We start from the raw sequence: 27,793 nt of genomic DNA, 5'->3' as shown, positions 1-27,793 counted from the left end.
TTAATTGAAACAATATTTTCCAGGAAATGATAGGTCAACAGAAAAAGACCAACGTGTAAAACACAATTCAACATGCATAATCTTTGTAAATATTGCGAATAAAACAACCTGATTTCAAAATATTTCATTTGTCATGATTTCAATATATGGTTTTAACAGTCGAAAAATCTTTTCATAACTGTGACATTCATACAAAGTAATGAACAATCAAAACAATTTGAAATTAAGTAAGAAAACGTTCAGAAACATGTATGAACACATCACCAGTTCGTGTAGTCTTTGTCCCTGTGGATGGTGATGTGTGGTAGTGCTTCTCCTTCTTTATTGTCTGTGGTACTGCATCCCTTCTCTTGGTAGTGGAAAACAACATCACTCGACAAGTCATTGAAATAGGCAGCGTATTCAGGGAATTGAATTGCCATTTTCAGTTTCTTTATTTTGAGTTTCTGCTCAAGACGTCTTTTTGTCAACAGCCCATCGTTGACGCTCGATTTCCAGTCTTTCTTTTTCAATTTTTATTAGTTCCTCATCATTATTTTCGTTCAAGGTTTTCGGATATTTTCTTTGTTTTGTTGATGTCATCGATTTTGAGGACTCTGATTTAGTAATGATGTCTTCGATGGCTGCTAGTTCATTTACAACTTCATCTACATGGACATAATGCTTCACAACAGCTGTAGACGTGGATGGCTCGCCGACAAACGTGCCAATGTCCTCCTCAACACCTTCGATGGCAGTGTCATCAATAATCCCAACAGCAAATTGCTCTGTTTCGTCCAGGGTATCAAAACAAACTTTACCGCCTCCACTTTTCTTCATTTCTTTTCTTCGTAATGCTTCTTTTGTTTTAGTGGATGATTTTATGTCTTGCCCTTTCTTTTTAAGTTCCGAAATTGTTCTTATAACTGATGGGTTTACGCGATTAACGGCATTGCAGATTTTTCCCAAGCCTTTTGTTTTCTTTGAAAATTTGTTGACTTAAACTTTTTTATTGGTTAGAAAATTCTTTTACGAGAATCGATCTCTCTTCGTCGTTAAACCGGGCATTCCAATTTTTCTTTCCCTTTGTCGGCTTTTGTGAAATGTTGTCCTGTTCCATTTCAACTAAATATTAGAACACGTTTGACACTTAAGATTGGAAATTTCAAGAACTGTAGCAATTTCGGATTTATCTAAATCAGTTCTACCAAGATTGCAATGTAGATGTTGAATAGAGCGGCAAGTGACGCAGCTGCAGATTACCAATATTGTGCTGCGGTCAATGAACAAACTGTCGGTAGTGTTCTGAGTGAACTCAAAAAGTTTCGCAACTAAAAGTACTATCCAGATGGACCAGTACAAAGTGTCACATGTAACTGTGCTAGCACTGCCTGCAGTATCTGATTTGTCGTGCTGTCTGCCATTGCACAATGCTTGCTACACAACCCTTGTCTATATTCCGAGTTACGCTTTTTTAAGGAACGCCTAACGAACGCTTAAGGATTGTTCAGCGAATGCTTTGTGATACACTTCTTAATTTGTTTAACGACGTTACTAAAGCGTTCGTTAACCATGCGTTAGGAGCTGATTTAAAGACTGCTTCGAGTTACGAGCCCCAGGTCTCTTACGCATGTACGACAACAGTAACCTTTTTCATCTGTGTGCTGGTGACGAACGTATTTCTGAAGTTATTTGAAGTTATTTGCGACATTGTGACATATTGTTGATTTAAGAAATAACAGGAGGAGCCTAGATCGTTCAGACATAATCCTAACTTTAGAAAGTAGTGTTGGTGGAGGGTTCCGGCATCCTCTCCACCTGCCTATGCCAAGTGTGGTTGTTTTAACGAAGTGGACGATGTGCATGACTAACGACTTGAGATGTTCGTGCTCCTCTACCTTCCAGGGGGAGTTAAGGAAGTTATTGAAATCTTGGACAGTATCCAAGGAAGCAGGCGGGAAAATGTTGCTTCCTGGTTACAAGTATAGTCGTCCCTCAGAAAACTAGAGTCATCAGAAGACGACAAATCCGCCGGTACCCACATATTTGAAAGAACAAATCATCTCACAGTGACTGAAAGTCCAACTTGATTTTTTTAGACTAAGTCCAAATCGTTTCCACGGAAATTATGAAAAATATAAATGCCAAAAATCTGTAAATAGCAAAAGGCACCACTTTAGGTTTTGTTTTATATATACACCTGGAACTTAATTAAGCACCCCCTGATATATTTCATGATAGTAGAGCAACTGTTAACCATCGTTAAACATGAATGATATCTCTGTATTACAACACATCTCTAGTAGTCTAAAAAGGTGTTTCAGTTCCTTTGCACTCGTCACAACGCATCCCTTGTGCACGTGAAGCATACAACCCACACTTTTCCCAAAATTCAGTTTCTCTGACATGCAATTTATGGGTATAAAAGCAGACAAATTTATAACTGTCTCCATTAATGAATACTGAAATGGCGAGGAGAAGACTTTCTGAAGCAATAAGGTGGCAAATTGTCGGCATGCATGCAACAGGCATGTCCTTCAAAGCTGTTGGACGACAACTGGGCTATAGTCACTCGGTCATCAGCCGACTTGTCCGAAAACATCAGATGACAGATTTGAGAGATCGTCCAAGGCCTGGACAACCCAGGAAGACAACGGCCCGTAATGATCGCAGCCTGGCACGTCTGGTAAGGCGAGAACCCTTTGCCACAAGTTCGGTTTTGAAGCCCCTGTGGTTACCCTACAGACAATTATCCACCAGAACCGTCTGAAATCGCCTTAGGGCACTTGGTATGAGGTCCAGAAGAGTCATCAAACGTCCTGCTCTGTCTGATCTCCATAAGAGACGACGTCTGGAGTGGTGTATGGCCCGTCGCCAGTGGAACCTGAGGACATGGAGGATGGTCCACTGGTCAGATGAGAGCAGGTTCCTCCTCCACGTTACAGATGGTCGAATGAGAGTGTGGAGGCATAAAAACACTGCTTACGTGCCCAGGAATATCCACCCTACTGTTTCTTATGGTGGAGGATCGGTTATGATCTGGAGTTGTCTTTCACACGACTGTAAACTTCAAATGGTGACTGTCCGAGGAAATCTTGATGGTCAGCAGTACATCCGGGATATTCCCAATCCAGTTGTCGTGCCTCACTTTGACAACCACCCGTTGGCTACTCACCTGATATTCATGGATGACAACGCCAGGCCGCATCGTTCACGTGCTGTGACCGCATATCTCCAGAATGAGGCTATCATGACATTACCTTGGCCAGCAATGAGCCCCGATTTGAATCCTTTGGAGCACATCTGGGACTTTCTTGGACGCCGTGTGAGGTTGAGAGAACCCCCTCTCCAGCATCTTGCACAGCTGGAAGCTGCTTTGCATGAAGAATGGCTGCAATTGCCAATTGATCGTATCAGAAGGTTTACCAGTAGCATGATGAGGAGGATTCAAGCTGTCATCCAAGCACGTGGGGGATACACCCGATACTGATGCCAGACCCATCAGATGTTAACATGTGACATTCCTTGTGCATCATTTCTTGTAATAGTCAGCCATTGACAATGCTACGACCATACTTGTTCAGTGACTATTTTCATCAAGAATCAATAGTGACCAAATCACATTGGTTACGCTATTAAAACAACACGTATTGGAATCATTGTCTTGATTTTCATTTGCCAATAGATCGTATGTTTCACAATAGCTAAGGTTCCACTATCTTTGGAATAGTGAGAGAGTTACAGCACTTTTTGTTTCTCATCATCCAGAAAGTAGAGGTGTGCTTAATTTAGTTCCAGGTGTATATTTACCAAATTTTGTTGAACAATGTTGAATAGTTTTTGAATTATGCTCCGGAAACAAAATGATTAGGGACAGGCGGACGAGGCGTCGACTGTATATCCCCCTGCATTAAAAAACAGAGGATCCTCAAAGGTCTCAAGGGCGTGATGTCCCTTCCCAGACATCACTTCCTTTTCGGTGATGAGTGAGATATTGAGGAAGCACGAAGAGGATTTGTCTGTCTCAGTCCCTGAACCATGTAAGTTTCTTCTCCACCAAACCATTACTGTAATTCAATGGCCATAGGTGGAGCAAGTCTAGATTTGCCGCAGGTTCAGGGTCTATTATCTGCAAGAAACCGTTTCAGGGGTCGGGTTACAGAGGAAACATATTAAACTGACATGGTTTGCTAGTGATGTGGGAGTCCTTACTTACTTGAACACTATGTTCAAATGTACTTACATTCAGACCTAGTTGTAAGACACAGGAAATGTTTCTTTTCAGTGAATTGATGTGGGTTTTTAGGGTAAATATTGGCAGCTCATGCCAGTGTTCATAAATATGGCCTGTGTTTGTAATGTCCTGGTTGCACCAGGCGATAACTCACCGTCATATACCTTAGTTGTTTACAAACTGTAGTTTCATGAGTTATGTTCCATGCACGTTTTCTTAAAAGGACGATCCCAGCTGATTAACGTTTTCACATACTCTTGTCACTACATCGATGCAGGTTTTACATGCCGGGGGCGGATACAGCTGTTTGAGAAAAAGAAAGTACACACCACATTTTAACATTCATGTACATAATATACAATTTCAGGAAATCATTAAGTACATGATATGGTTGACCGTCGTTTGATACTCATCAACAAGTTATTGTTTTTCTGGGAAGAGATACTGAAATAATTTTCCGTTCAAACATAACATTCTGAAAATGAAGTTTCAATATTATTTGTACAAACGAAAGTACTCTCCTGGTGTTTTGTAATGACATTGCGTAAGTGCCACCACAACACAACAGAAATCCTTTACAGTGTTGTGCGAGGGATTTCATGAAAATCATGATCACACGTGCGTGAACTATATGCACAAACAGTATAAAGCACAGTCAACTGAGATCGTTAGTGGTAAAACCTGTTATAGCCTAGGCACACATTAAAATGCCAGGATGATCAGCAGCGGAGCGAGAACGAGCCATTGGAATGTTGCAGATGGGGCTTCGAACAGCCACACTACTGAACTAATAAGATGTGTCAACCAGACTGCCCAGACCTCTCACAGTCCAGGAACTGGAGAACCCGAGTGACTACCCCAATAGATGACTAACTCCTGTAAGTTCTCCATCTGCGCAACCGGAGTCGCACAGTGGCGTCATCCGCATCAACAGCGTTGGATCCTTAACTGCCAGGGCATCCCGGACTATCGACCATTCGGGGCATGTCATTAACATGTCAACATCGACTGAACCCTCTGTTAGGACAGGAGGTGCTGGAAAGATTGCAAATGGGTACGATATGTGTGATGTTTTGTGACAGCAGAGGTTTCTTACGCGCAAACGTCAACTCACTGTTTCGGCACAAATGGGTCTAAATCTGCTGTGAGTCCCAATGGTCTGGCGTGCTGTTTCCGTCGCTCTGGTGAAACGATCCTCCAGATGTTCGCGCACAATCGGTCGGTCTTGAAGTTGTGGTGTTACTGAAGGTCGTCCACTGCGTGTACGGCTTTGGGCGTTGTTAGAGGCCTGATACCGCTCCTGCACTTGGTAGATTGTCCTAACATGAACATTAAAATGATTGCATGGCTACCCTACGTGCAGTCTGCAATCGTCCCACGGCTTGGGTCCTCTGATCTCTCATAAGTCGTGGCATGGCGATTGTGTCAAAAAACAAGAATGATTTCACGCGAGTTTAGGACTTGCTTTCATTGTTAGGGTTGTCACGATATTCACGTGCATTTTCATTTTCACGAATGTCATACGGAACGTTTTACCACGTCTGCCTTTTTTAGGCACGAACGTTTGGCCGATATGCTTTTTCATCAGAAAACACACGTACTGATGTTAGTAATAGCTGTCAATTTGGATCGAAAGACATGTTAACAAAACGGTAAAATCATAATAAAAACACCACCTTGTAAGTAGGGCTTCCACGGGTACTCGAGTACTCGAGGGCGAGTCGGGTTTAGCTGGACTCGAGTCCATTTCCAAGGACTCGAGGACTCGAAAAGGGGAGATAACTCGAATTATTGACGTTGACGGACTGTCTGCCATGTGCTAAGCATGAGCGACCGTTAACGTCTAATATTAAGATAAGATATAACTTTATTATCCCGGAGGAAGTTCTCATACATCCAAACTGTCTCAAAATGAATACATACACAGTTCACAAAAATATACACAATAATTACATGCTCAAAACGAATGCTATTTACAAATAAAACTGACATGATATAATTCAATTAACCACATAGGTAAAGAGGCTGAATAATTCTAGTTCTAATCACATGATGGTGATTCAAAATATTTGGTGCATTCACGAATACTTGATGGTATGAAAGACTGTCGAGCTGTTTTGAGGGAAGGTAATCGACAGCAGCGTCCAGAAGGAAGTAGTTCAAAATGGTGAGATCAAATATGTCAACTATCAAATCTAAGTTTAGCTGCCTTTTTTGACTATACTCGAAATACACTCCAGAAATTTTGCAAGCAGTATTAACAATTTTGAAAAGTCTGTTTTTGTTGCGATGAGACAGATCCCCATACCAACATAGAAAATTGTAGGTCAACACACTGTGAATAAAGGTTTGATAAAAAACTGTCATTACGGTTTTGTCAATGCTTTGACGATAATAATGTTCAGAATCAGAATCAGTAACAGTGGCGTCATCTGCAAATTTCACAGTAAACAAGTCATATATTGACAAGTAACAGTCACTGGTATACAAAACGAAGAGAACGGATGAAGGAACACAGCCATGTGGATCTCCAGTAGAGGTTGAGAGAAAAGAAGATTGATAGCCATTGACACTGACATACTGAGTTCTATGTACCCTGAATTCTTTAACCCATCTGATAATGTTTTTATTAACACCTAGATTAAATAGTTTACTCCTCACAAGGTGTGGCTGTATGGTATTAGTTGTTACAAGTCTGCAGATGAGAGTCAATATTATACATCGATTGAGATTTCACTTCTTAAAATGATTAGGTAACTATCTTGACAATTGATCGTTTGCTTGAAAGGTATGAATTTCGAGTACTCGGGTCCGAGTCGAGTCTCACCCCTCGAGTACTCGAGTCCAAAAAAATGGACTCGTTGAAGCCCTACTTGTAAGAACAAAATTATGCATTTGGTTTTGAAAATTGACGTTTCTTCTGCTGTTCAGGATATCTCTATAGGGTACTATTAATAGCAACAACGCATTTCCCGCTTCAGTAATTATGCAGTTTTGTCGTGGCATATATATATGTATGTACAGTTGAAGCCCTCTAAACCGGCATTCGTTGGGACCGGCAAAAAATGCCGGTATAGCGGGCGTGCCGGTTTTAGAGACCTTTTCGCTTTTCAACCTGTGAATGATCTTCCGTGTGCTGTAAAATATACGAATGAACATCGTGTTCATAGTCATCATATTCTTTATTCATCAATAAAGAGAACACCCGGTAAAGCACGGAAAAACAAACCAGTCTCATCGTATTTAAAGACATCTTCAGGTGCATACCCACCAATGAAAGTCGGGGGACGGGACTTAAACTTGTCAACATCACTCTGATCTACACTGGCACTTTCGCCGCTCACTTTGAACTGTTTGATGTACACTCTTCAAAAAAAGAAACGCAAAACCCAAATATCAATGAAAATTTGGTGTTATTCAAGGACGTGTACATCAGCGGAAAACAAAGATACATGAATGAAATTTTGTGGAGCAATGCATTGCTATCTTGTCCGTATATCATGAGAATAACAGTCATCACAGTCATTACTGCTGTCCACCAGGTGGTGTTGAAGTCAGTACCTCGTATGACCACCTCCAGCTGCTACCACTGCCCGACACCTCCTGGGTACAGATCGAACCACTTGTTGGATGTTTTGTTGTGGAATCCTTCTCCATTCCTCCTGCAGCATGTGGAACAACTGTTGAAGATTCTGTGGTGGAATACGACGTCGACGTACCCGTCTATCGATCTGATCCCAAAGGTGTTCGATTGGATTTAGATCCGGGGATCTGGAGGGCCAGGGGAGGGTATTGATGTTGTTATTGGCCAGGTAGTCCACGGTGGCACGTGCTGTGTGGGGCCTGGCGTTGTCCTGTTGGAAGAGCGGCCGTTGACGGTCAACAAAGTGAAGGACGTGCGGACGGAGAATCGGGTCGATGTATCGATTGGCCGTCAGATTGCCTTGGACAAGCACAAGTTCCGATCTGCGGGTGTATGAGATCGCTCCCCACACCATAACACTCACTCCACCGAATCTGTCCACCTGTCTGATGCAGTTAGGAGCAAAACGTTCATGACGTCGTCTGTAGACACGGTCACTCCCATCACGTAGCCTGAGGAGATAACGGGATTCATCGCTAAACCATATGCGCCTCCAGTTTGCCAGGTTCCATGGCAGCACCGTGTTACACCATCTCACTCGTCGACGTCGATGTAGTCGTGTCAAGGAGGGGCAACTTTTGAACGTTTGGCACGTATTCCTACTTCTTGGAGACGGTTCCTGATTGTCTGATCGGACACTCTTCGGGCTCCAAACTGTTCTTGTGCTGTGTCCCGGGCGGTACGATGGCGGTCACGTAGGTGGGTTACCCGGCTGTACCGATCTTGGGCAGGTGTGGTGACTCTTCCTGATCTTGGACGGTCATTTGTCGAATTTGTTTGACGAAATCGACCCCACAATCGAGTTATTGTGCAGGGATGAACGTTGAAGATCCTTGCCACCTCACTCTTTGATTCGCCAGCTTGCAATCGTCCAATTGCCTGATTTCGATCGGCAGCGTTGAGACGTCCCATTTTCGTGTACAGTACTTGCAAAGATCGTGGATGAAATTGTGAGATTCATTTGCGTCTTTTATAGTCACATGCTGTACTCATGCTTTGCACGTGAGAAACAATCATTGTGCCTGATATTCGTGCTGCATGACATCCACGCACATCATGACAATCCTGATTGACAAAACCGTTCAAAATCATTTTTGGTTGCGTTTGGTCAAGCATGATCTTCTAAAACATTCCAGAAACAATGTGCAACCCTAAAAAAATGTCTGAGTTTACATATGTGTATAAAATTGTAAGTATCATTCTTGAATTTCATTTTGCGTTTCTTTTTTTGAAGAGTGTAGTATAGTGTCTTCCAAGTGCCAGCCAACCATTTGATGCCTTAAACTCGCTGACATTTAATTCTGAAGCCAACTGAAATTACTGTTTTCATTCACACGACAGTTAGTTTATAATACAAGAGAGACGTGTCACTCACCAATCTACCTGACGTACTTAGGTCTAATCCAAACCATACATACTCCTTTTATCAGGCAACATCAATGAGCTAAATGCCGATGGTAATCCACTGTTAATTCAGCCAATCAACTTGAGAGCCGAGATACCGAATGCCGGTTTAGAGTGCGTTAATTACTGTAAACACAGTCAATTGGGCGGTCTTGCGGTCTTTGTTGTGACGAAATACGGAATAGACTGACGCCGGATTATAGGGCGTGTAAATGATCATAAATTAACTAGCTTCTGTCGGGACCAAATTCTAGTGCCAATTTCTAGTGCCACGTTAAAACATCTGCCGGTTTAGTGGGCTTCCACCATGTTTGTATGTGTGAGGGGCAGATACAGCTTTTTTTGGGGGGGGGGAGGGGGGGCACAGTTACATGACAAAAGAGCTCGATCTGACTGTGTATATATATAAGACACAACAACAAAGCACTTAACAATGTGTACTAGCCAGCAATGTTGCAATTAAGGCACATCGCCGTTTTAACCTTTAGGTAAGCGACCATGTGGCTTTTTTGGCCGTTTTGACTACTATATTTGGCCATTTTGGATTTATATTTACGTTCTGAGGGGCTTTCTGACATGAGGTTGTTTTAACCTAACCCAACACCCACGAGCGCAGGTATCCTTTGGACAGACTTTGAAACAGAATCGCGCTGATCCGGAATCGAATGTGCCCTAGTGACTTATATGCATAATAAATCTTTGTCCACACACCACTAACTGACAAATGGGTTCAGGATCTGAAAGGCCTTATTCTGATAAACAAACAAAAATTAAAACCACTAGCATGGAACAGAAAGGATACTGATACAGCAAGCAGTAACAAACGTGTTTATCACAGGCCCAACACTATCCCAAAAGTCCAAAGGATCTGCGCCAAAACGGCACATTCACACTCTCGCGTTATCACGCGAGAGTAACAGTTGACATTGAGATCGGCAACTTGGGTTGAATACGAAGAGCTTTAAGAAATCACACGTACGTAGAACATTAGATGTTTACTGCCTTTAATCTCCAATGGTGTTGAAATGTTATGTGGTATTTTTTCTTAGACAGCTCAGCACCTATCACGATCACATCCTCTGCTTTCCGTATTTGCAGATATTCTCGCGGACGACAAGGTCGCCATTTCCTGGGAAGTTACAAAGTCAAAGCACTGAGTGTTGCTCCAAAGCAGGCTTTGACTTCCGACATTCAGAAAAGCGGAGGAAAACAGCATTTCGATATCAAGATTTCTGCCATTAGATGATTTTCCCCGAGTTTTGATGTTTTGTAATTGTGTGAGGCGTACTTGAAGGTCAAAATCGGGAAGCTATCCCATCCGATCAACAGCTGGTTTGATAGACCAAGTTGGAAGAAAACAAGCCCACGTTGACTGTGTCTACTACAGTGTAACCCAGCCACCAGGCTGGCATCTATGATTGATCACCATCTTTGCCATAATATAAGACATTTTCACGTAAAAAAGACGTTTACATGATGTATCGCTTGTCTGTAAGAACTTTGTTGTCAAGGGCTCGAACATCTTGTTTGAGCAGAGCCTATTCCAGTCGACCTGATGACACATCAAGGCAAGCAAAAACTTATGCTACCCAAGCAGCGGCAGAGCCCTTCCTCAGTGGCAGTTCCTCGGCATATCTTGAGGACATGTATGTGGCATGGCAGAAAGATCCTGACAGTGTTCATAAGGTGAATAAATGTTTAACTTAGGCAAGTAGATGTGCCTATTGCAAACACATTTAGGAAAGAGTTCCTTCCGTTCCCCTGTATTTTTCTTCGGGCATATTAACAGAGGTAACGCAACATACAGAGTCGTGCAAAAAGTATTCGGTCACTTGACGTAATTTCCATAGACTTACATGTTAATTTAGTGTAGCATAAATATCAGTTACATTTGACATAAAACCATATATTTGTTTTGATGTTTGCTTTCTTTAGAGTGTGTTTACACTATCGGTAAAGCATACGACCAAACCGGAAGTTGTCCAGTGGATATTTTTACACGCTCTGCGCATGCGCACAGTGAGTCGAAAATTAATGTGAAACCAACGAATGGGATTGTGCATTGTGGAACCATACACAAATTTATAAATGTGATGTCTTTAGTTAAATAGTGTCGGAAAATTGAACTGAAATTATGTGCTCAGAGCAGAGATGATTTCAAATTTGCCTGTCAAAGTTTACAATGATCCACCCTGAACTCACTTCATGAAAATGATTTATGCTACACTGAAATAACATGTAAGTCTATGGAAATTACGTCAAGTGTCCGAATACTTTTTTGCACGGGTCTGTAGTTCGACCATATATATGGTAATTAATTTTGGGGCTTTTGGTTATTTTTGTGTCTTCTCTAGTATTGTAATTGTTGTGTTAGGTTTTGTTAATAACTGTAGTATATATTAATTTATAGATATTATTTGAGATGGGGGAATGGGAGGAACATTTATAGATATTATTTGAGATGGGGGAACGGGAGGAACTCTTACCCACATGTATACATCATTTGGTCCAAGGACATTTTGCCCAAAGTGTCCACAACCAATATTTGTTATATTTTGCATATTATTTGTCTACATGTTATAAAACAGAAACCTAAATCAAACTTGATTAAATAGCATTAACTGTTTAGAAACAATTATTGTGTGGAAAAAATCTATTTACTTTCACTATAATGAGGCGGGTTGTGTCACACATTCTAAATACTCTGATGTTGGCTTATGTTTAATTAAGCTAAAGCTGTCTCTAATAGTAATAATAAGTGACATGTTTCACAATTGTTTGGATATTCTTAAGCGTTATTTCAATCTTTATGTCATCCTGGTCCAGAGAAAGTACATACTAGTATTGTCCAAACAAGTTTCCGAATATCTGAGTCACATCAGTTAGGTGCCTTACCCAAATTCTACTGAAGCAAAATACCTGTATTAATTAATTAAATTAAGTAAAACCTGTATTCAATGATTAAACATTTAGTGACATTAAAATGTACATTGTATCCCTTCCTTGAATTCAGGTGATAAGAGACTTTGTTAGAAATAAGAAAGAAATTTATGATTAAACTTCACCAGACAAACTGATATGGGACATATGTTTGTTCTGAAGGACGATAACACTTCTTTCAGTACGATGTAAGCAATGGCCCAACTCACTCACTTCTGTTATGGTTTCCAACTCAATGTGCCCCGAGACAGCTTGCCTTTCCCTGTTGCTCCTTCATTAAGAAACAGTCATTTACAGAAAAATACCTTTAAACCCTTAACTGACACATTATTGCATTGGTTCTTATTTTATAACAGCATCATTTGTTTAATCTCCAAGTACAATACAAATTGACAGGACAGGGTGATAACATGGAAAACTCCAAGTAAAATTGGTGTAATTTACACAGCATATATGAGATGTCTGGAGTACACAAGGCATTGCAAGTACTGGGTCTGCAATTGCTTGTGGAGTGCCTGTATCAATTGTTTTAAACGATATTTATTATTCAATAGAGCATGTGCCTATAATATAATAATGAAATGGACTGGATTGGCAAACAAGCCTGTGGCTTATATTAATGCCTTTCCACATGGTGCAGAATAAACAATGAGGGTACACTACATATTACAATATATTAAGACAAATATACATGACAAACATAAAACATAAATTCTAAAGCATGGAAGATCAATATACAAGATTGGGGAATTGGTGGGGCTGATTGCCAAATGACCCTAGGGCTAAGTGGTTACACGCCGGATGTGTCCTAGGGTTACCCTTAGCACGCCGGGTACTTACACTTTTTGGGGGGCCAAAACAGTTTCTCCTGTGGGAGAATGTTTTGAGGCCCAAATCAGCAACCAGTCCCACGTAGTACAAGTAACAATGGATGTAAATGAAATTAAAACATGATAGAATATGATCCCTGTTGAAGGGAGGTGGGTGGGTAAGCAAAATACTAAATCTGAAGTCCTTCCAAAATGGCGAATACACAGGAACCGGGAACCTAAGGCATTGTGGGTAGCTTGGCAAATATGTGGTAGGATTGCTTGATAACGAATGTAAATGTAGTATATTGTTGCTGTACATATAACTACTTGTAATGCAAAGTAGTAATATGCATATATCAAAGGAATCTATGTTAGGGATAAATGAGACAGAACGCGCGGTGTGCCGTACCTGTCTAACTGGGGTAAGGTGATATCAAAGACCATGGTAGAGAGGTGTAAACAAGTCATAGAGACGTGCGTAATGAAGCATGGTACAAGCAAACATATAAATGTTAAATGGACTAGACTAGCAATGAGGGTGGGACATGTCCTTGTTGCATAAACTCATAACAAGTTATGTATATTTATGCAAATAATGACATGACAAAAAATATATCAAACATTATTTATTGATATACAAGATTGGGGAATTGGTGGGGCTGATTGCCAAATGACCCTAGGGCTAAGTGGTTACACGCCGGATGTGTCCTAGGGTTACCCTTAGCACGCCGGGTGCTTACACTTTTTGGGGGGCCAAAACAGTTTCTCCTGTCGGAGAATGTTTTGAGGCCCATGAGAAGGAATGTGAGTATGAGTGAATGCCCCCCATAAAATGACTGAGGTAGGTTAAACAAAGCACATAGCTCGTTGAGCTGCTTGTAATGTAGAGTTCGATACATCAATATATCGGAGAAAGCAGTCTGATCTCCAACGTCCAAGCGTTTGAATGAGGTGCCCTTCTATCTGGGCAGCACTGCACGAGGAAGCCGCTCCGCGACGGAAGCTATGTGTGTTGTATAAGTCACCATTGATCCCTATTCTGTGAAGGGTACATCTTAGGTATCCCAGAAATCTTGCTCTAGTAATGTGTTGCCCTTCTGCATTGATAAACAGGGGATGTGATGGCAAAGTACCCCTGTTGCTGCGCACCTGTATCCAATATTTTAGAGCTGTGTAAGGACAAACAGGTGTTCCTGTACTACACAACGTGATTACAACACCTTTTCGAAAGGGGTCCGTTTTGGACACCTTTAACAACACTTTAGCACAAGGCACACTCTTGTCTAGTGTGACGTCTGACAAGCACATGTTGACCGCAGGATTAAAAGGAGATACACAGGTGAATTCACTACATCTCATAAATCCAAAGAAAGCAACTGTACACATGGTTTCCATCATCAGATCATTGTATGGTCCGAACACGCCTCTCTTCAATGTCACTACCATGTTCCTGAGAATGTCGTACGTGATGGGAAGCCTCTGTAACACAGGAGAAGATTGCAATTTCTTTTATCCTTTCAGTACTGTTAGCAGTCTACTGGTGGCCCCTAGAATTGATCGATCAAAAACACAATACATGCCCTTTGACATGTACTCATATCTGATGCCTGCTATATAGGTTTTCACTGTGGTGTACTTCAGATGGAGGGTATTGAAACAATAAGCCACAAACTGCATGAGCAATTCTTCATCTATTTGGGGTAGTCCATTCACTGATGGTAGGAATAAATGAAACATGATGAGAAACTGGATAAACACCTGAAAACCTGTTGAGTATGTGGCTCTTGTCCTTTGACTCACAACCGCCTCCGTGGTGTAGTGGTTAGAGCGTCCGCCCAGAGAGCGGAAGGTCGCGGGTTCGATCCCCGACCGCATCATACCAAGACGTTAAAATATGGTACTTGTTGGTCCCTGCCTGGCGCTCGGCATTAATGGGTACAACAAGGACTGGTCGGCTCGGAGTCAGTATAATGTGTCTGAGTTGGGTATTCATGCTTCACTGCGGCATTGTATCTCAGTGGGCTAGCACTATTAAACCAGCTTAAGTCTGGGCTAGTACAAGCAGCCACACATACACACGCATGTACGTCGTCATATGAGCGAAATATTCTCAAGCACGACGTAAAACCCAATTTCACCTCACCTCACCTCACTTTTGACTCACTGCTGCATCCCACAATGTATTTAGACTTGATGTTAGTCCCAGAGTACTTGGTTGATGGGTGGGCAGGGATGTTGTTCTTTGTCTGCATGGGGCGCCAGCTTCCTGAACCTGTCGATCTGCAACCGTGAAAGAGAGTCTGCAATACAGTTTTTAACTCCTGGGAGGTGTTGGGCAAGTACGATAAAATTGTGAGTAGCAGCACACCAGGTTAATCTACGCATAAGTTTCATTATCCTAGTACATTTGGAGCGTCCCTTATGTATGATGTCCACTGTAGCGTTGTTGTCGCAGTGGAACAGTATACGTTTACACTTCCACTCCTGCCCCCATAAAATGGCCGCTTCTACTATGGGGTACAATTCAAGGAAGGACATAGATAGGCCATAAGTATGTGTCCGAGGAAGGTCGGCAGGCCACGCCTCCGCAAACCACCATGATCCATAGATACACCCAAATCCTACTGATGATGAGTCTGTGAACAGGTGTAAGTGAGCATGACTGGTAATGTGAAGGTCAAGGAAGAATGATACTCCATTCCAATCAGACAGGAATTTTTTCCACATTGTTAAGTCTTTTTTACACTCTTTGCTAATGTGGACAAAATGGTGCAGTTCTTATACTTTGGTGGACAGTTCAATCAAGTAGGACACAAACGATCTACCTGGTATGATCACTTTGCAGGCAAAATTGAGATGTCCTAACAGTGACAATCAGTCTCTCTTCTTACACGTTTTCTTTTCCAGGAATGATTGAATGAATTCACCAATGCGCTCGATCTTGTTCCGTGGTAGACGTGCTTCCATGTTAACAGTGTTTAAAATAATGCCGAGGTATTCAAGTTCGTGTACTGGTCCCACTGTCTTGTGATTGGCTAAGGGTACTCGGCATTGATTGAAGACCAGAGATAGTAGTGCCATGGTCCTGTCAGCATCATAACTGGGTTTGTCGATGGTCAAAAAATCGTCCAGCAACCACAAAATGTTTTGTATGCCATATTTGTTCTTGGCAACCCACACGAGTGCCTGGGAAAGCATGTTAAATATACACGGGCTAGACCTGCATCCAAATGCTAAGCGTTGGTAGAAGTAATATTTATTCTTCCACTTGAATCCAAAGTACCTCCAAAAGTCTGGGTGTATTGGGATTTGCTTGAAGGCATCGGATATGTCAACTTTACATAACCATGCACCCTGGCCACATCGTTTTATGGTGTCAATTGCTTTGTCTATGGTCACTTATGTGAGAGAGCATGATTCTTTGTCTATTAATTTGTTAATGCTTGGCTCATCTGAATTGTGAGGGGCAGACAGGTCTAGTATGAGTCTTTTCTTATTACTGTATTTACCCTCTGCAACGCCAAGAGGGCTCACTCTGTCCCCCTGGAAAGGGGGTAAGTCCTAAGGACCACACACAAACTGATTTTTTACTTCTTTCTCAACTGCTGCCGTTACCACGTCTGGCTGTTTCCTGGCACTTAAGTTGTTACTGCATTCGATGTTGGTCTGTAGGACTGGCTCAATGAGTGGATGAAAACCGTAATTTAACCCATTGATGAGTGTATCCACAAACGCTTTGTCAGGGTGTCCAGATAATTCGTTCAGTAGGTGCTGTGTGTCAATGGGCGTAGAAGCTACCAGTCACTTCCTCTTTTCTTCCCGGATATTAGTTTTTGGGCAATCCAGTCGGCCGTGCCCCTCTTTGCGGCAGGTAACGCATCTATGGGCAAAGATGCATGGGTCTCTTTTACAGCCCCTGTCGTTGAAGTTATTGCAGATTTCGTCGCCGTCAATAATGCTGCGTGGACATCCGTGAGAATCATGATTCCGGTGATAGGGATGGAAGTTACTGTCCTTTTGCTGGTCAGGAAACAAAATTCTGCTGTGTGTGTGAGGCTGTGGCATATGGTACATGCTCGGGTGCGTCTACCTGATGTCAGGGTAGTATATATCCTGGTATCGATGATGCTCCAGTCAATTATAATGCCTTTGCAGATGAATGATGCTGCCCTGGTAGCAAACATGCGGTGGTATTCATAAAACAATGATCCACCGTACTGTGATGCAATATCCACGATCAATCTCTCGTACTTATCCATTTCGTCCCTGCGGTGTGGATAGGCCTCGCAAAACACTGCTTTGTATATACCAAAGGCTTTGATGAATTCGCCTAAGGTCAAGGGGCGCTTCAGTTTAACATCCTCCTTCATGGATATCTGCTCACCGCCCTCTGCGGAGAATTCTGACATTCTGTATTCTCCAGAATCAGTTGAAGCAGATAAGAATTTTGCCAAGTTGAAATACTTCCTACCCTCTATAATGTCTTTCTTGTGTTCGCCCTTCACTGGATCTATGTGGGGAAGGGTATCAGAGGGTACCGGTTTGGATAACATGCATGACTCAGGTGCACTAAGATCAGCTGTGTGAAATAAGGTTTGAAGATTGTGTCCAGTGAAATGAGGAGAATTACCCTGGGATCTCTGATCCTGTCTGGCCTCCATGTCATCCACTTTCCGCCGTAATTCTCTGAATTCAGCTAGAATGTCGCTGAGGGTTGGTTCCAATGTACTGGCTTCTCTGGTGTGTCTGCTCGGAATTTGGATGTGTGGCGGAATTTCTTCTATTTCTTCTTGTTGCCTGTCGTGCTCTGCTCGCGTGATAGTAGCAGACGGTTGACGACTGTTGGATGACTGGCCGGAATTCACGGATGGCTGTTCTTTAGCATTTAACATGTACATCTGGACTAATACTTTCTTAGGTAGATTGTCCGGTACTCGTACGCCCATGCTTGTCAGCTTTCGTTTTAAGACTTGGGATGACCAATTTTCGGGTCAGTCTCTGGTATTCTCGGTAGCGATTGCACGGTTGGATCGTATATTCCTCTGGCGAGTGCGGGGCCGACCTCGTTCCATCGTGAGAGAAGCAAAGCATAAGCAAAATACTAAATCTGAAGTCCTTCCAAAATGGCGAATACACAGGAACCGGGAACCTAAGGCATTGTGGGTAGCTTGGCAAATATGTGGTAGGATTGCTTGATAACGAATGTAAATGTAGTATATTGTTGCTGTACATATAACTACTTGTAATGCAAAGTAGTAATATGCATATATCAAAGGAATCTATGTTAGGGATAAATGAGACAGAAAGCGCAGTGTGCCGTACCTGTCTAACTGGGGTAAGGTGATATCAAAGACCATGGTAGAGAGGTGTAAACAAGTCATAGAGACGTGCGTAATGAAGCATGGTACAAGCAAACATATAAATGTTAAATGGACTAGACTAGCAATGAGGGTGGGACATGTCCTTGTTGCATAAACTCATAACAAGTTATGTATATTTAAATGCAAGAAGATAGTAGATGTTAGATGTGCGGAATCAAGTGAAATATTACAAATTTTTAACGTGCACTTATTTTGGTAAAATAATAACTTAGGTGGCGGACAAGGAAAAGTGTCTTCTTTTTCAGTTTTGAAGATTAAAGATTAATGATCGCAACAGGAAAGAATAAAAGAAACGTGTCGACCAGAATAAAATGGTTCTTGTCATTCAGGAAATTGCTCAGTTGCTGTAATATATTGAATAACAGAGTCAATAATTTTTAGGGCGTCTTGTTCAGGTACACCTCTCCCATGTAGGATATCTATTATACTTATGTTATGTGTGAAGAAATATTTATCTTTGCGTATGTGTTGGTATACTGGACAGACGAATAAGTAATGATAGACATCTTCGGTTGGATGGCCACATTGGCATGAAGGATTTTCAACTAAGTATCTTCTATGCATATCTGCCTTTAGGTTACTGCATTCTAATCTTAATCTACACATAAATATTTGTAAGTGGCGTGAACCATAGTTTACATACCGTTTAAAGTCTTGTGTAAGAGGTCCATCCTAATTGATAAGAAGGTTAAAGTATTTCACAGTTTGTGCATTTTTAATTGTGTGACTTAGTTATTCCAGTCTTGAGCAACAGAAGGAATAAATGACTGTCCGTGACTGACTGACCTTGAGCCTTCTGCTCTGAGGTTGGCCGAATCCCATAAATTATAGTCAGTCCTTTCTGCAACAGAAGGGGGGACTAACAGTGATAGATATGAGGGTGTCATACCGTTTTTCATTTTATAAAATAAACTCAACCGGTGACAATATTGGCGTTCAGCAAGGGAACTTAATCCTATTTCTCTCGGTAATTTTTCATGATTAGTTCCACGGACTGCACTGGTTATTATAGTTCTATTTGCATCTATTTGTAATTTTTCTAATCTTAATTCTTGGTCTTTAGTGCAATTATGCCAAATGTGGTCGCAGTAATCAAATATATAGTTTGGCATGAAATGCATGTGGACCCATTTTTTTGTAAATATCTCTTCATCCAATGATCCAATTGATCTCAAACTGTGCAAGTGGATGTTTTGTCAGACAACCTAATCACATTGTAAATCACCGATTTTATGCATTTGTATTAAAGAATCTGTCTATGTAACTGTCAACAAAATAAACAGCAGAACGCAGACTGCTTGCAGAGGGAGGGAGCCAATGACCTGTAACAGCGGCAGTGTTAGGTCACATGCAGTTCATGATAGTTACCTGTGCACTGCACAGTGATAGACTGTTTGGATCATTCACATTGACTACTTCTAGCTGTCATCATGAAAGCTTATTCAGATGATGCTAAACGTTTAATTAGAAATGTGTTGAATTTTGTTTTAGAAGAGAGCAAATGTAGCAAACCGATTTATAAGGTGTTGGATTACATGAAACGTACAACTTTTGCTCTTGGCATGAAAAAGAACATCGTGCTAAAAATTGCGAAAAATAAACCAACAACCAATAAACAAAACCTTGTACAAAAAAGGTAGGCATCCAAAGTTAGATTCTTTTGACATCAGGGTCATCAGAGATGTCATTCGCCGGCTATTTGCTAGAAATGAACACCTGTCCACAAGAAAGTTAAAACACATCCTTGCAGAGGATCACGACATTAATGTTTCTAGGTTTATGCTAAGCAAACTACTGCTCAAATTTGGATACAAGTACAAGAAGGTAGCAAACCAGAAACTTGTAATGTGTGAGAGATCTGATATTGTGAAAATAAGGTGTAACTACCTGAGAGAAATTAAGCAGGCAAGAGAGGATGGGTTCGAACCTATATATCTGGATGAGACCTGGGTCAATGCAAACCATACTGCTTCCAGACAGTGGCTACCCACTGATCCCAGTGATGGTAGGAAAATACCAACAGGCAAAGGTGAACGTTTAATCGTTCTTCATGCTGGTTCCCACCGTGGATTCCTACCTGGGTGTGATCTGGTATTTCAGTCAAAGAGCACAGATGGTAGGGACTATCATACAGAAATGAACTCAATGGTTTTCACACAGTATGTTGAGGAACAATTGTTGCCAGCTCTGCCTTACAAAAGTCTTCTTGTCATGGACAATGCTCCCTATCACAGTGTTCGAGATCCAAACAATAGGTGCCCAACTTCCAATACAAAGAAGTCAGATATGCAGCAATGGCTAACAAATAACAACATACAAGTTTCAATTAAGGCCACTAAACCACAGTTGTACTCTTTGATTAAACCTAACAAACCGCCACCCACATATAACATTGACAACATGCTACGCCAACAGGGCCATAAGGTCTTGAGATTACAACCGTACCACTGTGATCTCAACCCAGTCGAACTTATCTGGGGAGACCTTAAAAGTACAGTGGCCCGGAAAAATCAATCATTCAAGTTAAATGATGGCAAGCACATTGTCAACACTGCTATATGTGACATTGACATTACACGCTGGCATGCATGTGTTGAACATGTCAAGAAGGTGGAGAAAGAGTACTGGCTCAAAGATGGCTTGAAGGAGCAAACAGTTCATCCAGTTGTCATTCGTCTGGACACTGATGACTTCTCTGTGGACGACTGGAAACTTGGTTTAATTCTGTTTTTATATTTACAGATAATAATAGTATCCAGCCAGATATGCTCAAAGAAATATAACTTCTTTTAACAATGACAGCACTGACTAATTCCAACGACTTATAGTGTAACATGAAACACTCATTTCACATAAAATTTTCATGAAAATATTAATATTAACTATCTATATGCTTAAAGCTATTAGAAATGCATTGCTTAATTTGGAATGTGAATTTGGAATCTTGTCTATGTTACTGACTAGTGTAATTGTCACTCACTCACTGTTTAAACCTCTAGTATTGTAATCATTACACAAACAGTTGTATGGTTGACTATACTCAACATAAACAATTGACCACTACTGTTAATCTTGTTTATGTTATTGACTAGTGTAATTGTCACTCACTCACTATTTAAACCTCTAGTATTGTAATCATTACACAAACAGTTGTATGGTTGACTATACTCAACATAAACAATTGACCACTACTGTTAAATGTCACATGCAACGTAAAACACAACTTTGCAGATTTTGATACCTTTCGGTATGGACTTACCGAAACAAATCGTCAAAAAAGCAAATTCAACTTATAAAGTTGAAAAATAACGCGATGAAAAAACCTGCGCGAAATCGGAGTTCAAACGTTTCACTAATTTTCCCCTGACTTTTGGGGGGAAAACTGGTTTCAACAGCTGGGCTGCGCTCATAGCACGTGCGCAGTGAAATAGGTTCGCGCAGCTTGGAAGCAGGTTGTCCGGTGAATACCTAAGGAAGGCTTTGGTGTGAGCTATTTTTCTAATGTTTTGTTGATATCTCACAGGCGCGAGCATTTTATATGTAATGACAGTAAATTAACTGTTTATATAATTTCATTTGTCTATTTCACCACACGTTCACTTTCTCAGTTCGATACTTGAAAGCAATGTCATTATTTATAGATATAGATATGTCGTTGTCACAGACAAAACTCAATGTCTTGTTTTATTGACACCTGTGTGTCTGCCTGCCTGTCTGCTAATGACAATATTCAATACACAGCTGCTATCACTGACCACATGCAATTTGAACTTAACACCAATCAGGCTATACACCATAAACAAAATGCATTGATTTATGGCCCGAGTTCGGTCTCTGTCACATTATGTAATTACACAGACAGGCAGGTGTGATACTTGAACACATGACATGTTATGATGTCTGTTGATTGTAAAATGTTATACACAAAAAATGAGCATGTATTTACAAAACCCAACATCTCTATATATACACACACACAATGAGCCGTGAGGGCATCTGCAAATGAACCAGCCGTTACACTTGAGTGCACACCCACCCGCTCTGTCTGGTGTGTAGTGGGAAGTAAACCCAAGTACACAATATTGCACTTTTGATTTGCGATTGTACACTGATAATTTTGTTTATATGTTTTTTCATAACCAGCAATGTATATTATATGTCATGAATAAGTGATAATTGTGTTTTAATTATGTTTGATTTTTTGGTTTCATGTGACCTTTAATCTTGTTTATGTTACTGACTAGTGTAATTGTCACTCACACACTGTTTAAACCTCTAGTATTGTAATCATTACACAAACAGTTGTATGGTTGACTATAAATACTTAACCACTCTTGAGATGTGTTAAATAATAACACTGAGAAACTCTGATAATATTTGTTTACGATGTGAACAACTGCAACAGCATGTAATGAATTTCTTCTTATCTTACCATTTTTTTAAAGTTTGGCCCTTTTGACCTAAGTCTATGCCCTTTTTTACTTTCCTTTGGCCCTTTTGACTCTTTCCATTTTGGCCTTTTTGTCCTTTGGCCCTTTTGACCTGTTCCCATAGTGATTAGCAATGGTTGTTCCCTCCCCACCTGACGTCCAAAGTGAAGATGAGAGCTAGCATGCAAGGATTATTGGCTGGGATTTGATCGGTCTATTGCCCTCAGATTCAAGTGGTGCTCAATTTGATGCACCGCCTCTGTGATGTAGTGGTTAGAGCATCCGCCCAGAGTGCGGAAGGTCGCAGGTTTGATCCCTTGCTGCGTCATACCAAAAGACGTTAAAATATGGTACTTGATGATCCCTGCATGGCGCTCAGCAATAATACAACAAGCACTGGGCAGTCTAATGTGTCTGAGTGGGGTATTCATGCTTCACTGTGGCATGGTATCTCAGTGGGCTAGCACTATAAAACCAGCTTTAGCCTGGGCTAGTACAAGCAGCCACACATACACACACATGCACGTCGTCATATGAGTGAAATATTCTTAAGTAGGACGTTAAACCCCATTTCACCTCACCTAAATTGAAGCATATATACATTGAACATTTCTAACCGTCATCAACTGGATGCTACAGTACTAATGGAGACAATACCTGCTTCAAGGAGCTTCGTCCAGTTTACCACGTCAGGTTGCGAGGGTATGAAATAATCCACTCCTCATTCTTCATTGTTTTTAGCAATTTATCGTGTAGCTGTCTCACATTTAAGCATCAATTTATCTTCTTATTTATAGCATGCCTTGTGGAAAAGTATGATATTGCCAAGGTATCAGTACCGTAATACCTTTTAGATGTTTATAAATTTATTTTATATACATGTTTGTTGCTTTGATTTGGAACAATATTTTGACATACTTTTTATGTCAGTGATTCATTCATATAATTTTCACCTCTGTTTTTCCCTGTAAACCAAATGGAATTTCTTTGCTGAGGATAGTTCAGACTGGGTATTCTTTGGCAGACACATCCACATATATATATTTCAATTAGTGTTGGGAATCGGAAACCAATACACTATCGATTATCCGAGGACTTATGGCGAACGGTTATCGATTATAATTGAAATACATGTATATACATTTTTAATGTAATCACCAATTTTAAGGGGTTTCCCCCAGGTTTTTGTCTAATTAATGTTTTTTATCCCCCCCCGCGCATTTAGCGCGAAGCGGGGGATATAGTATTAGGCTCCGTCCATCCGTCCGTACTATCTTAAGAACCGTTGACTGGATTCTTTTCATATTTGGTACCTAGGTTCATCACAGTAAAAGGAAGGTGCCAGTCAGGTTTCATTTCAAGGTCACAAGGGGACTTTAACGTTTTACCTGCACGTTAAGCTATCTCAAGAACCATTATCTGGATTTTCTTCATAATTAATACCAAGCTTTATCTAGGGAAGGTGCAGGGCCCAGTCGATTTTGGTGACCTTCACATAATTTTCAAGGTCATGGCGACACTTTGAATATTTCAGCATGTAAACCTGCATGTTAAGCTATCTCAAGAACCCTTCACTGGACTTTGTTCATATTTAATACCAAGCTTTATCTAGGGAAGGCGCAGGGCCCAGTCAATTTTGATTACCTTCACATAATTTTCAAGGTCATGGCAACACTTTGAAAATTTCAGCATGTAAACCTGCATGTTATGCTACTTCAAGACCCGTTCACTGGATTTTCTTCATATTTAACACCAAGCAGGGCCCATTCAATTTTGGTGACCTTCACTTAATTTTCAAGGTCGCAGAGACACTTTGAAGATTTCAGCATATTAACCTACATGTTATGCTTGTCAGTGCGATACCTCAAGAGCCATTCACTGGAGTTTCTTCTTATTTGACACAAAGCTTCATCCAGGGAAGGCGCAGGGCCCAGTCGATTTTGGTGACCTTCACTTAATTTTCAAGGTCACAGAGACACTTTGAAGATTTCAGCATGTTAAATCGCATGTTAAGATAGTCATCAAGATATCGCAAAACATATTCAGTGGATTTTCTTCATATTTGTCACCAAGCTTCATCTAGGGAAGGCCCAGGGCCAAGTCAATTTTGGTGACCTTCACATAATTTTTAGGGTCACGACAACACTTTGAAGATTTCGGTATGTTAACCTGAATTGTCAGCAAGATATTTTAAGAACGGTTCACTGGATTTTCTCCGTAGACTTTCAAGACCTCCCTTGAATTTTTTTCAATAAGCAATTTCTTTGGTATTAGTTTTGCATATTTCATACACTATGACATTCATGTCAAGGTCAAAGTCAGTCTTGAAAATATGTGTGTGTTTGAACAACTAAACAGCAAGATATCAAGAGAGGTTGACTGGTCATGTTTTTGTTGACATTTAACTTCATCTTAAACTTTCATTACTTTATAAGTTTGATTTGATAATTTGCGTCGGGGGATTATGTCACCTTAGTGACAATAATTGTTTTATAACTACTACTGTCATGCAATGAAATGCATTCATACAAGGACACTAGACTTTTAATTAAACAATAAAAGTGGTTAAGCTTTTACAATGCTTGCTGTCATCTTTTCATTACTTGATTATTTTATTCTATATCATTAAATATATATACCATCATTCATGAGTAGCCTGAGTCTGTGAATACAAAGTGCATAGCTCTACGCTGTTGAGCGCATGTTTGTTTGTGAATATTCATCAAATTTAATGGTTAGTTTACTTCATCCAAGTGTGTTTTACGAAAACAACAAAATTCTGATTAATTGAAATATGTTTTTTACAATCGATAATTATTTTTATTCCTTCTTTCGATTATTTTCGATTATTTTCGATCATCAGAAACCCACTAATTTCAATGCAAGGTCTTAGTGACCTAACTTAACCCTTTAACCCTTGTTTAATGAAGATTGAATATGGTGAATGATTCTGAATGACCTGAGAAACCTCATGCTATGTTTTTCTATGTCCTTAGTTAAGCTGTTATTAAGGTAATAATTCTTTAAACATTAGTCATGGACTGAAATGTGAACACAGTGTTTAATATTAGGGATAGAAATTAATTTTTTTCAAAGGAGACCCAACAGATAATTTAGGTGTGCCTCTGTGAAAATAATTGTGCCCATACTTTTTCATGAAAGAATCTACTTTGAAACTTAAAACATCACAATAATTATAGGCACTAAGAAACACCAAATGTACATAACTTTCCACATGCATTTTCGACCTTGACTGAAGCAGAACCATATTTTCTGCATAGTTTGTATGCTGACTCACAACACATTCAGTCAATTTAATCAGATATAACCATTTGCAAAAATTCAGAAGTGGCACCTATTTGCAGTACTGCTGCCTCCGTTTGTGTGCTGCATCCCATTAGTTAACAGTATGCTGTTATTTCTTCATGTTGACACTTCACATTACAGTAATTTACACCAACGATAGTTATGATGCATGACCTGAATATTCCATTATGGGATTGCATAATATTGATAGACATGATAATGACAGGTACTCAGACATAGAATATCTTTATCATGTTTATGGACAAAATATTGACAATGTAGTATTATGTTGTAACCAATATATATGCCAACACTACCTTTGTATATTTCATGAAATGACTAGTCCACATGTGTTATTGCTATGTTTTGACCCATTTCTTTAGTCAACCATTGTATGATTTTGAGTAAAGTTTTCCTCTTTTTCAGTCTTGGGATTCTTTCTTTCGTCAAACGGCACGTGGAGCCCCTCCTGGTCAAGCTTATGTCCGTCCACCATCACTGTCGTCTGCCAGTTTGACTGTCGCTCCAATTCCCACGCATGCTGTAGCCCAAGGTGCACCAGTTGATGAGAAGACCATAGAGGATCATTTGTCTGTTCAGTCTATTATTCGCTCATATCAGGTTAGTTTCCATGGCTAGTTTTGACAAGGCTTTCAGTTTTCATGGACTCTTGACTATTTCTTTCTTGCTGCATGGTTCAAAATAAGTGAGTTGATATAAAGTCACATAAAACTTGTGTATAAAGCAATCATAATGATTTCAAAGTAATGATCAAATGATGCAAAGATTCATGTGGACATGTATAGTTAATGTGATGTTAACTGCCATAACAAAATGATATGGGTTTTAATTGTTGACACTTATTGCTTCAAGATAATTTTCATTAAAGAAGGTCAACACTGCAGAGACAAGTAATGATTATACAGAGATTATGACGGAATCCATTTGTCATTTGCTCTCTAGATCATCTCAGTGGGCCAGTGAAGATGAATGTTTTAATGATAGTTTCAACCAGTGATGACTCATGTATTTGTGCAAGAAATGTCAAATTGATTTGCAAATGCTGCCACAACAGGTACAGGGTTTTACAGACTTTGAAAAATGGGAGTAATAGTGACACACAATATTTATATTTGGGAGTCATTTTCAATGTTTGGGAGTCATGTAGTTTGAAATGCCCATTTACAGTCTGTTTTCAGACATTATTGTTTAATTGTCATGAAATTTGGTACATGTGTACTTAGTAGTGGGAATAACATTATGCTCCATTGTTTACAGTAGTTTAAGTTTTGACCGTTTGACCAGGCTCTTTAATTCTCTCAATGAATTTATCTTTCACTACTAAATATCTCCTGGACTTTTACATGAAGGAAGAGACTTGAAATTGTAAAAGAAGTCTGAATATGGCCATCAAGGCTGTCATATTGAAAAAGAAGTCACTCTGCTCCAAATGTAATGTCATTCTCATCAATTCTCTCAAAATGTATTTTTGAATGGTCAGACTCAAGAACAACTGATGAGGCTGAACTTTGGCCTGTATTTCTTCTAGTGTAATTTTTTCAAATCATGAGGATGTAAGTGTACTCTGTGTGAAGCGGGGATTACAGCATTAGAAAAGAGTCTTGTCAGAATGTGTATATTATTATGCTTAAACTTTGTATTAC

At 40.3% G+C, this 27,793-nt stretch overlaps 2 protein-coding genes across 4 annotated transcripts in view; one reads left to right on the top strand and one right to left on the bottom strand.

Annotated features, from left to right (window-relative positions):
* Positions 1-384: 384 nt before the first annotated feature.
* On the bottom strand, positions 385-1,690 carry LOC124276717. The gene is made up of 2 exons (XM_046712360.1): positions 1,628-1,690; positions 385-960 (listed from the first exon to the last, which is right to left on the bottom strand). The coding sequence occupies exons 1-2, from the start codon at positions 1,688-1,690 to the stop codon at positions 451-453; spliced, it is 573 nt and encodes a 190-aa protein (XP_046568316.1). The 3' UTR covers positions 385-450.
* An 8,433-nt stretch (positions 1,691-10,123) lies between these two features.
* LOC124276732 (2-oxoglutarate dehydrogenase, mitochondrial-like) overlaps positions 10,124-27,793 on the top strand; it is a 109,647-nt gene continuing 91,977 nt past the window's right edge. For 2 of the 3 annotated variants that reach the window (XM_046712373.1, XM_046712372.1), the window contains exons 1-3: positions 10,124-10,235; positions 10,359-10,946; positions 26,556-26,750. In XM_046712373.1, the coding sequence (XP_046568329.1) occupies positions 10,734-10,946; positions 26,556-26,750 (408 nt within the window). In that variant the 5' untranslated portion in view covers positions 10,124-10,235; positions 10,359-10,733. Of the gene's footprint in view, positions 10,236-10,358; positions 10,947-26,555; positions 26,751-27,793 lie in introns of those variants that run through there. The other variant, XM_046712374.1, reaches the window with a different exon arrangement.

The sequence above is a fragment of the Haliotis rubra genome, unplaced genomic scaffold (assembly GCF_003918875.1).
Source record: "Haliotis rubra isolate DU_JTF1 unplaced genomic scaffold, ASM391887v1 Scf212, whole genome shotgun sequence".
NCBI classification, from domain to species: Eukaryota; Metazoa; Mollusca; class Gastropoda; order Lepetellida; family Haliotidae; genus Haliotis; species Haliotis rubra.
Note: the sequence above shows the minus strand (reverse complement) of the source record. Positions and strands in the feature narration are given on the sequence as shown.

Excerpts from the sequence above, each read along its gene's own strand:
- LOC124276717 (XM_046712360.1), bottom strand. The coding sequence starts at position 1,690 with ATGTCGCAAATAACTTCAAATAACTTCAGAAATACGTTCGTCACCAGC. Across the intron at positions 961-1,627 it reads CCAGCACACAGATGAAAAAG|AAAACAAAAGGCTTGGGAAA; the intron begins GTTACTGTTGTC and ends AAATTTTCAAAG.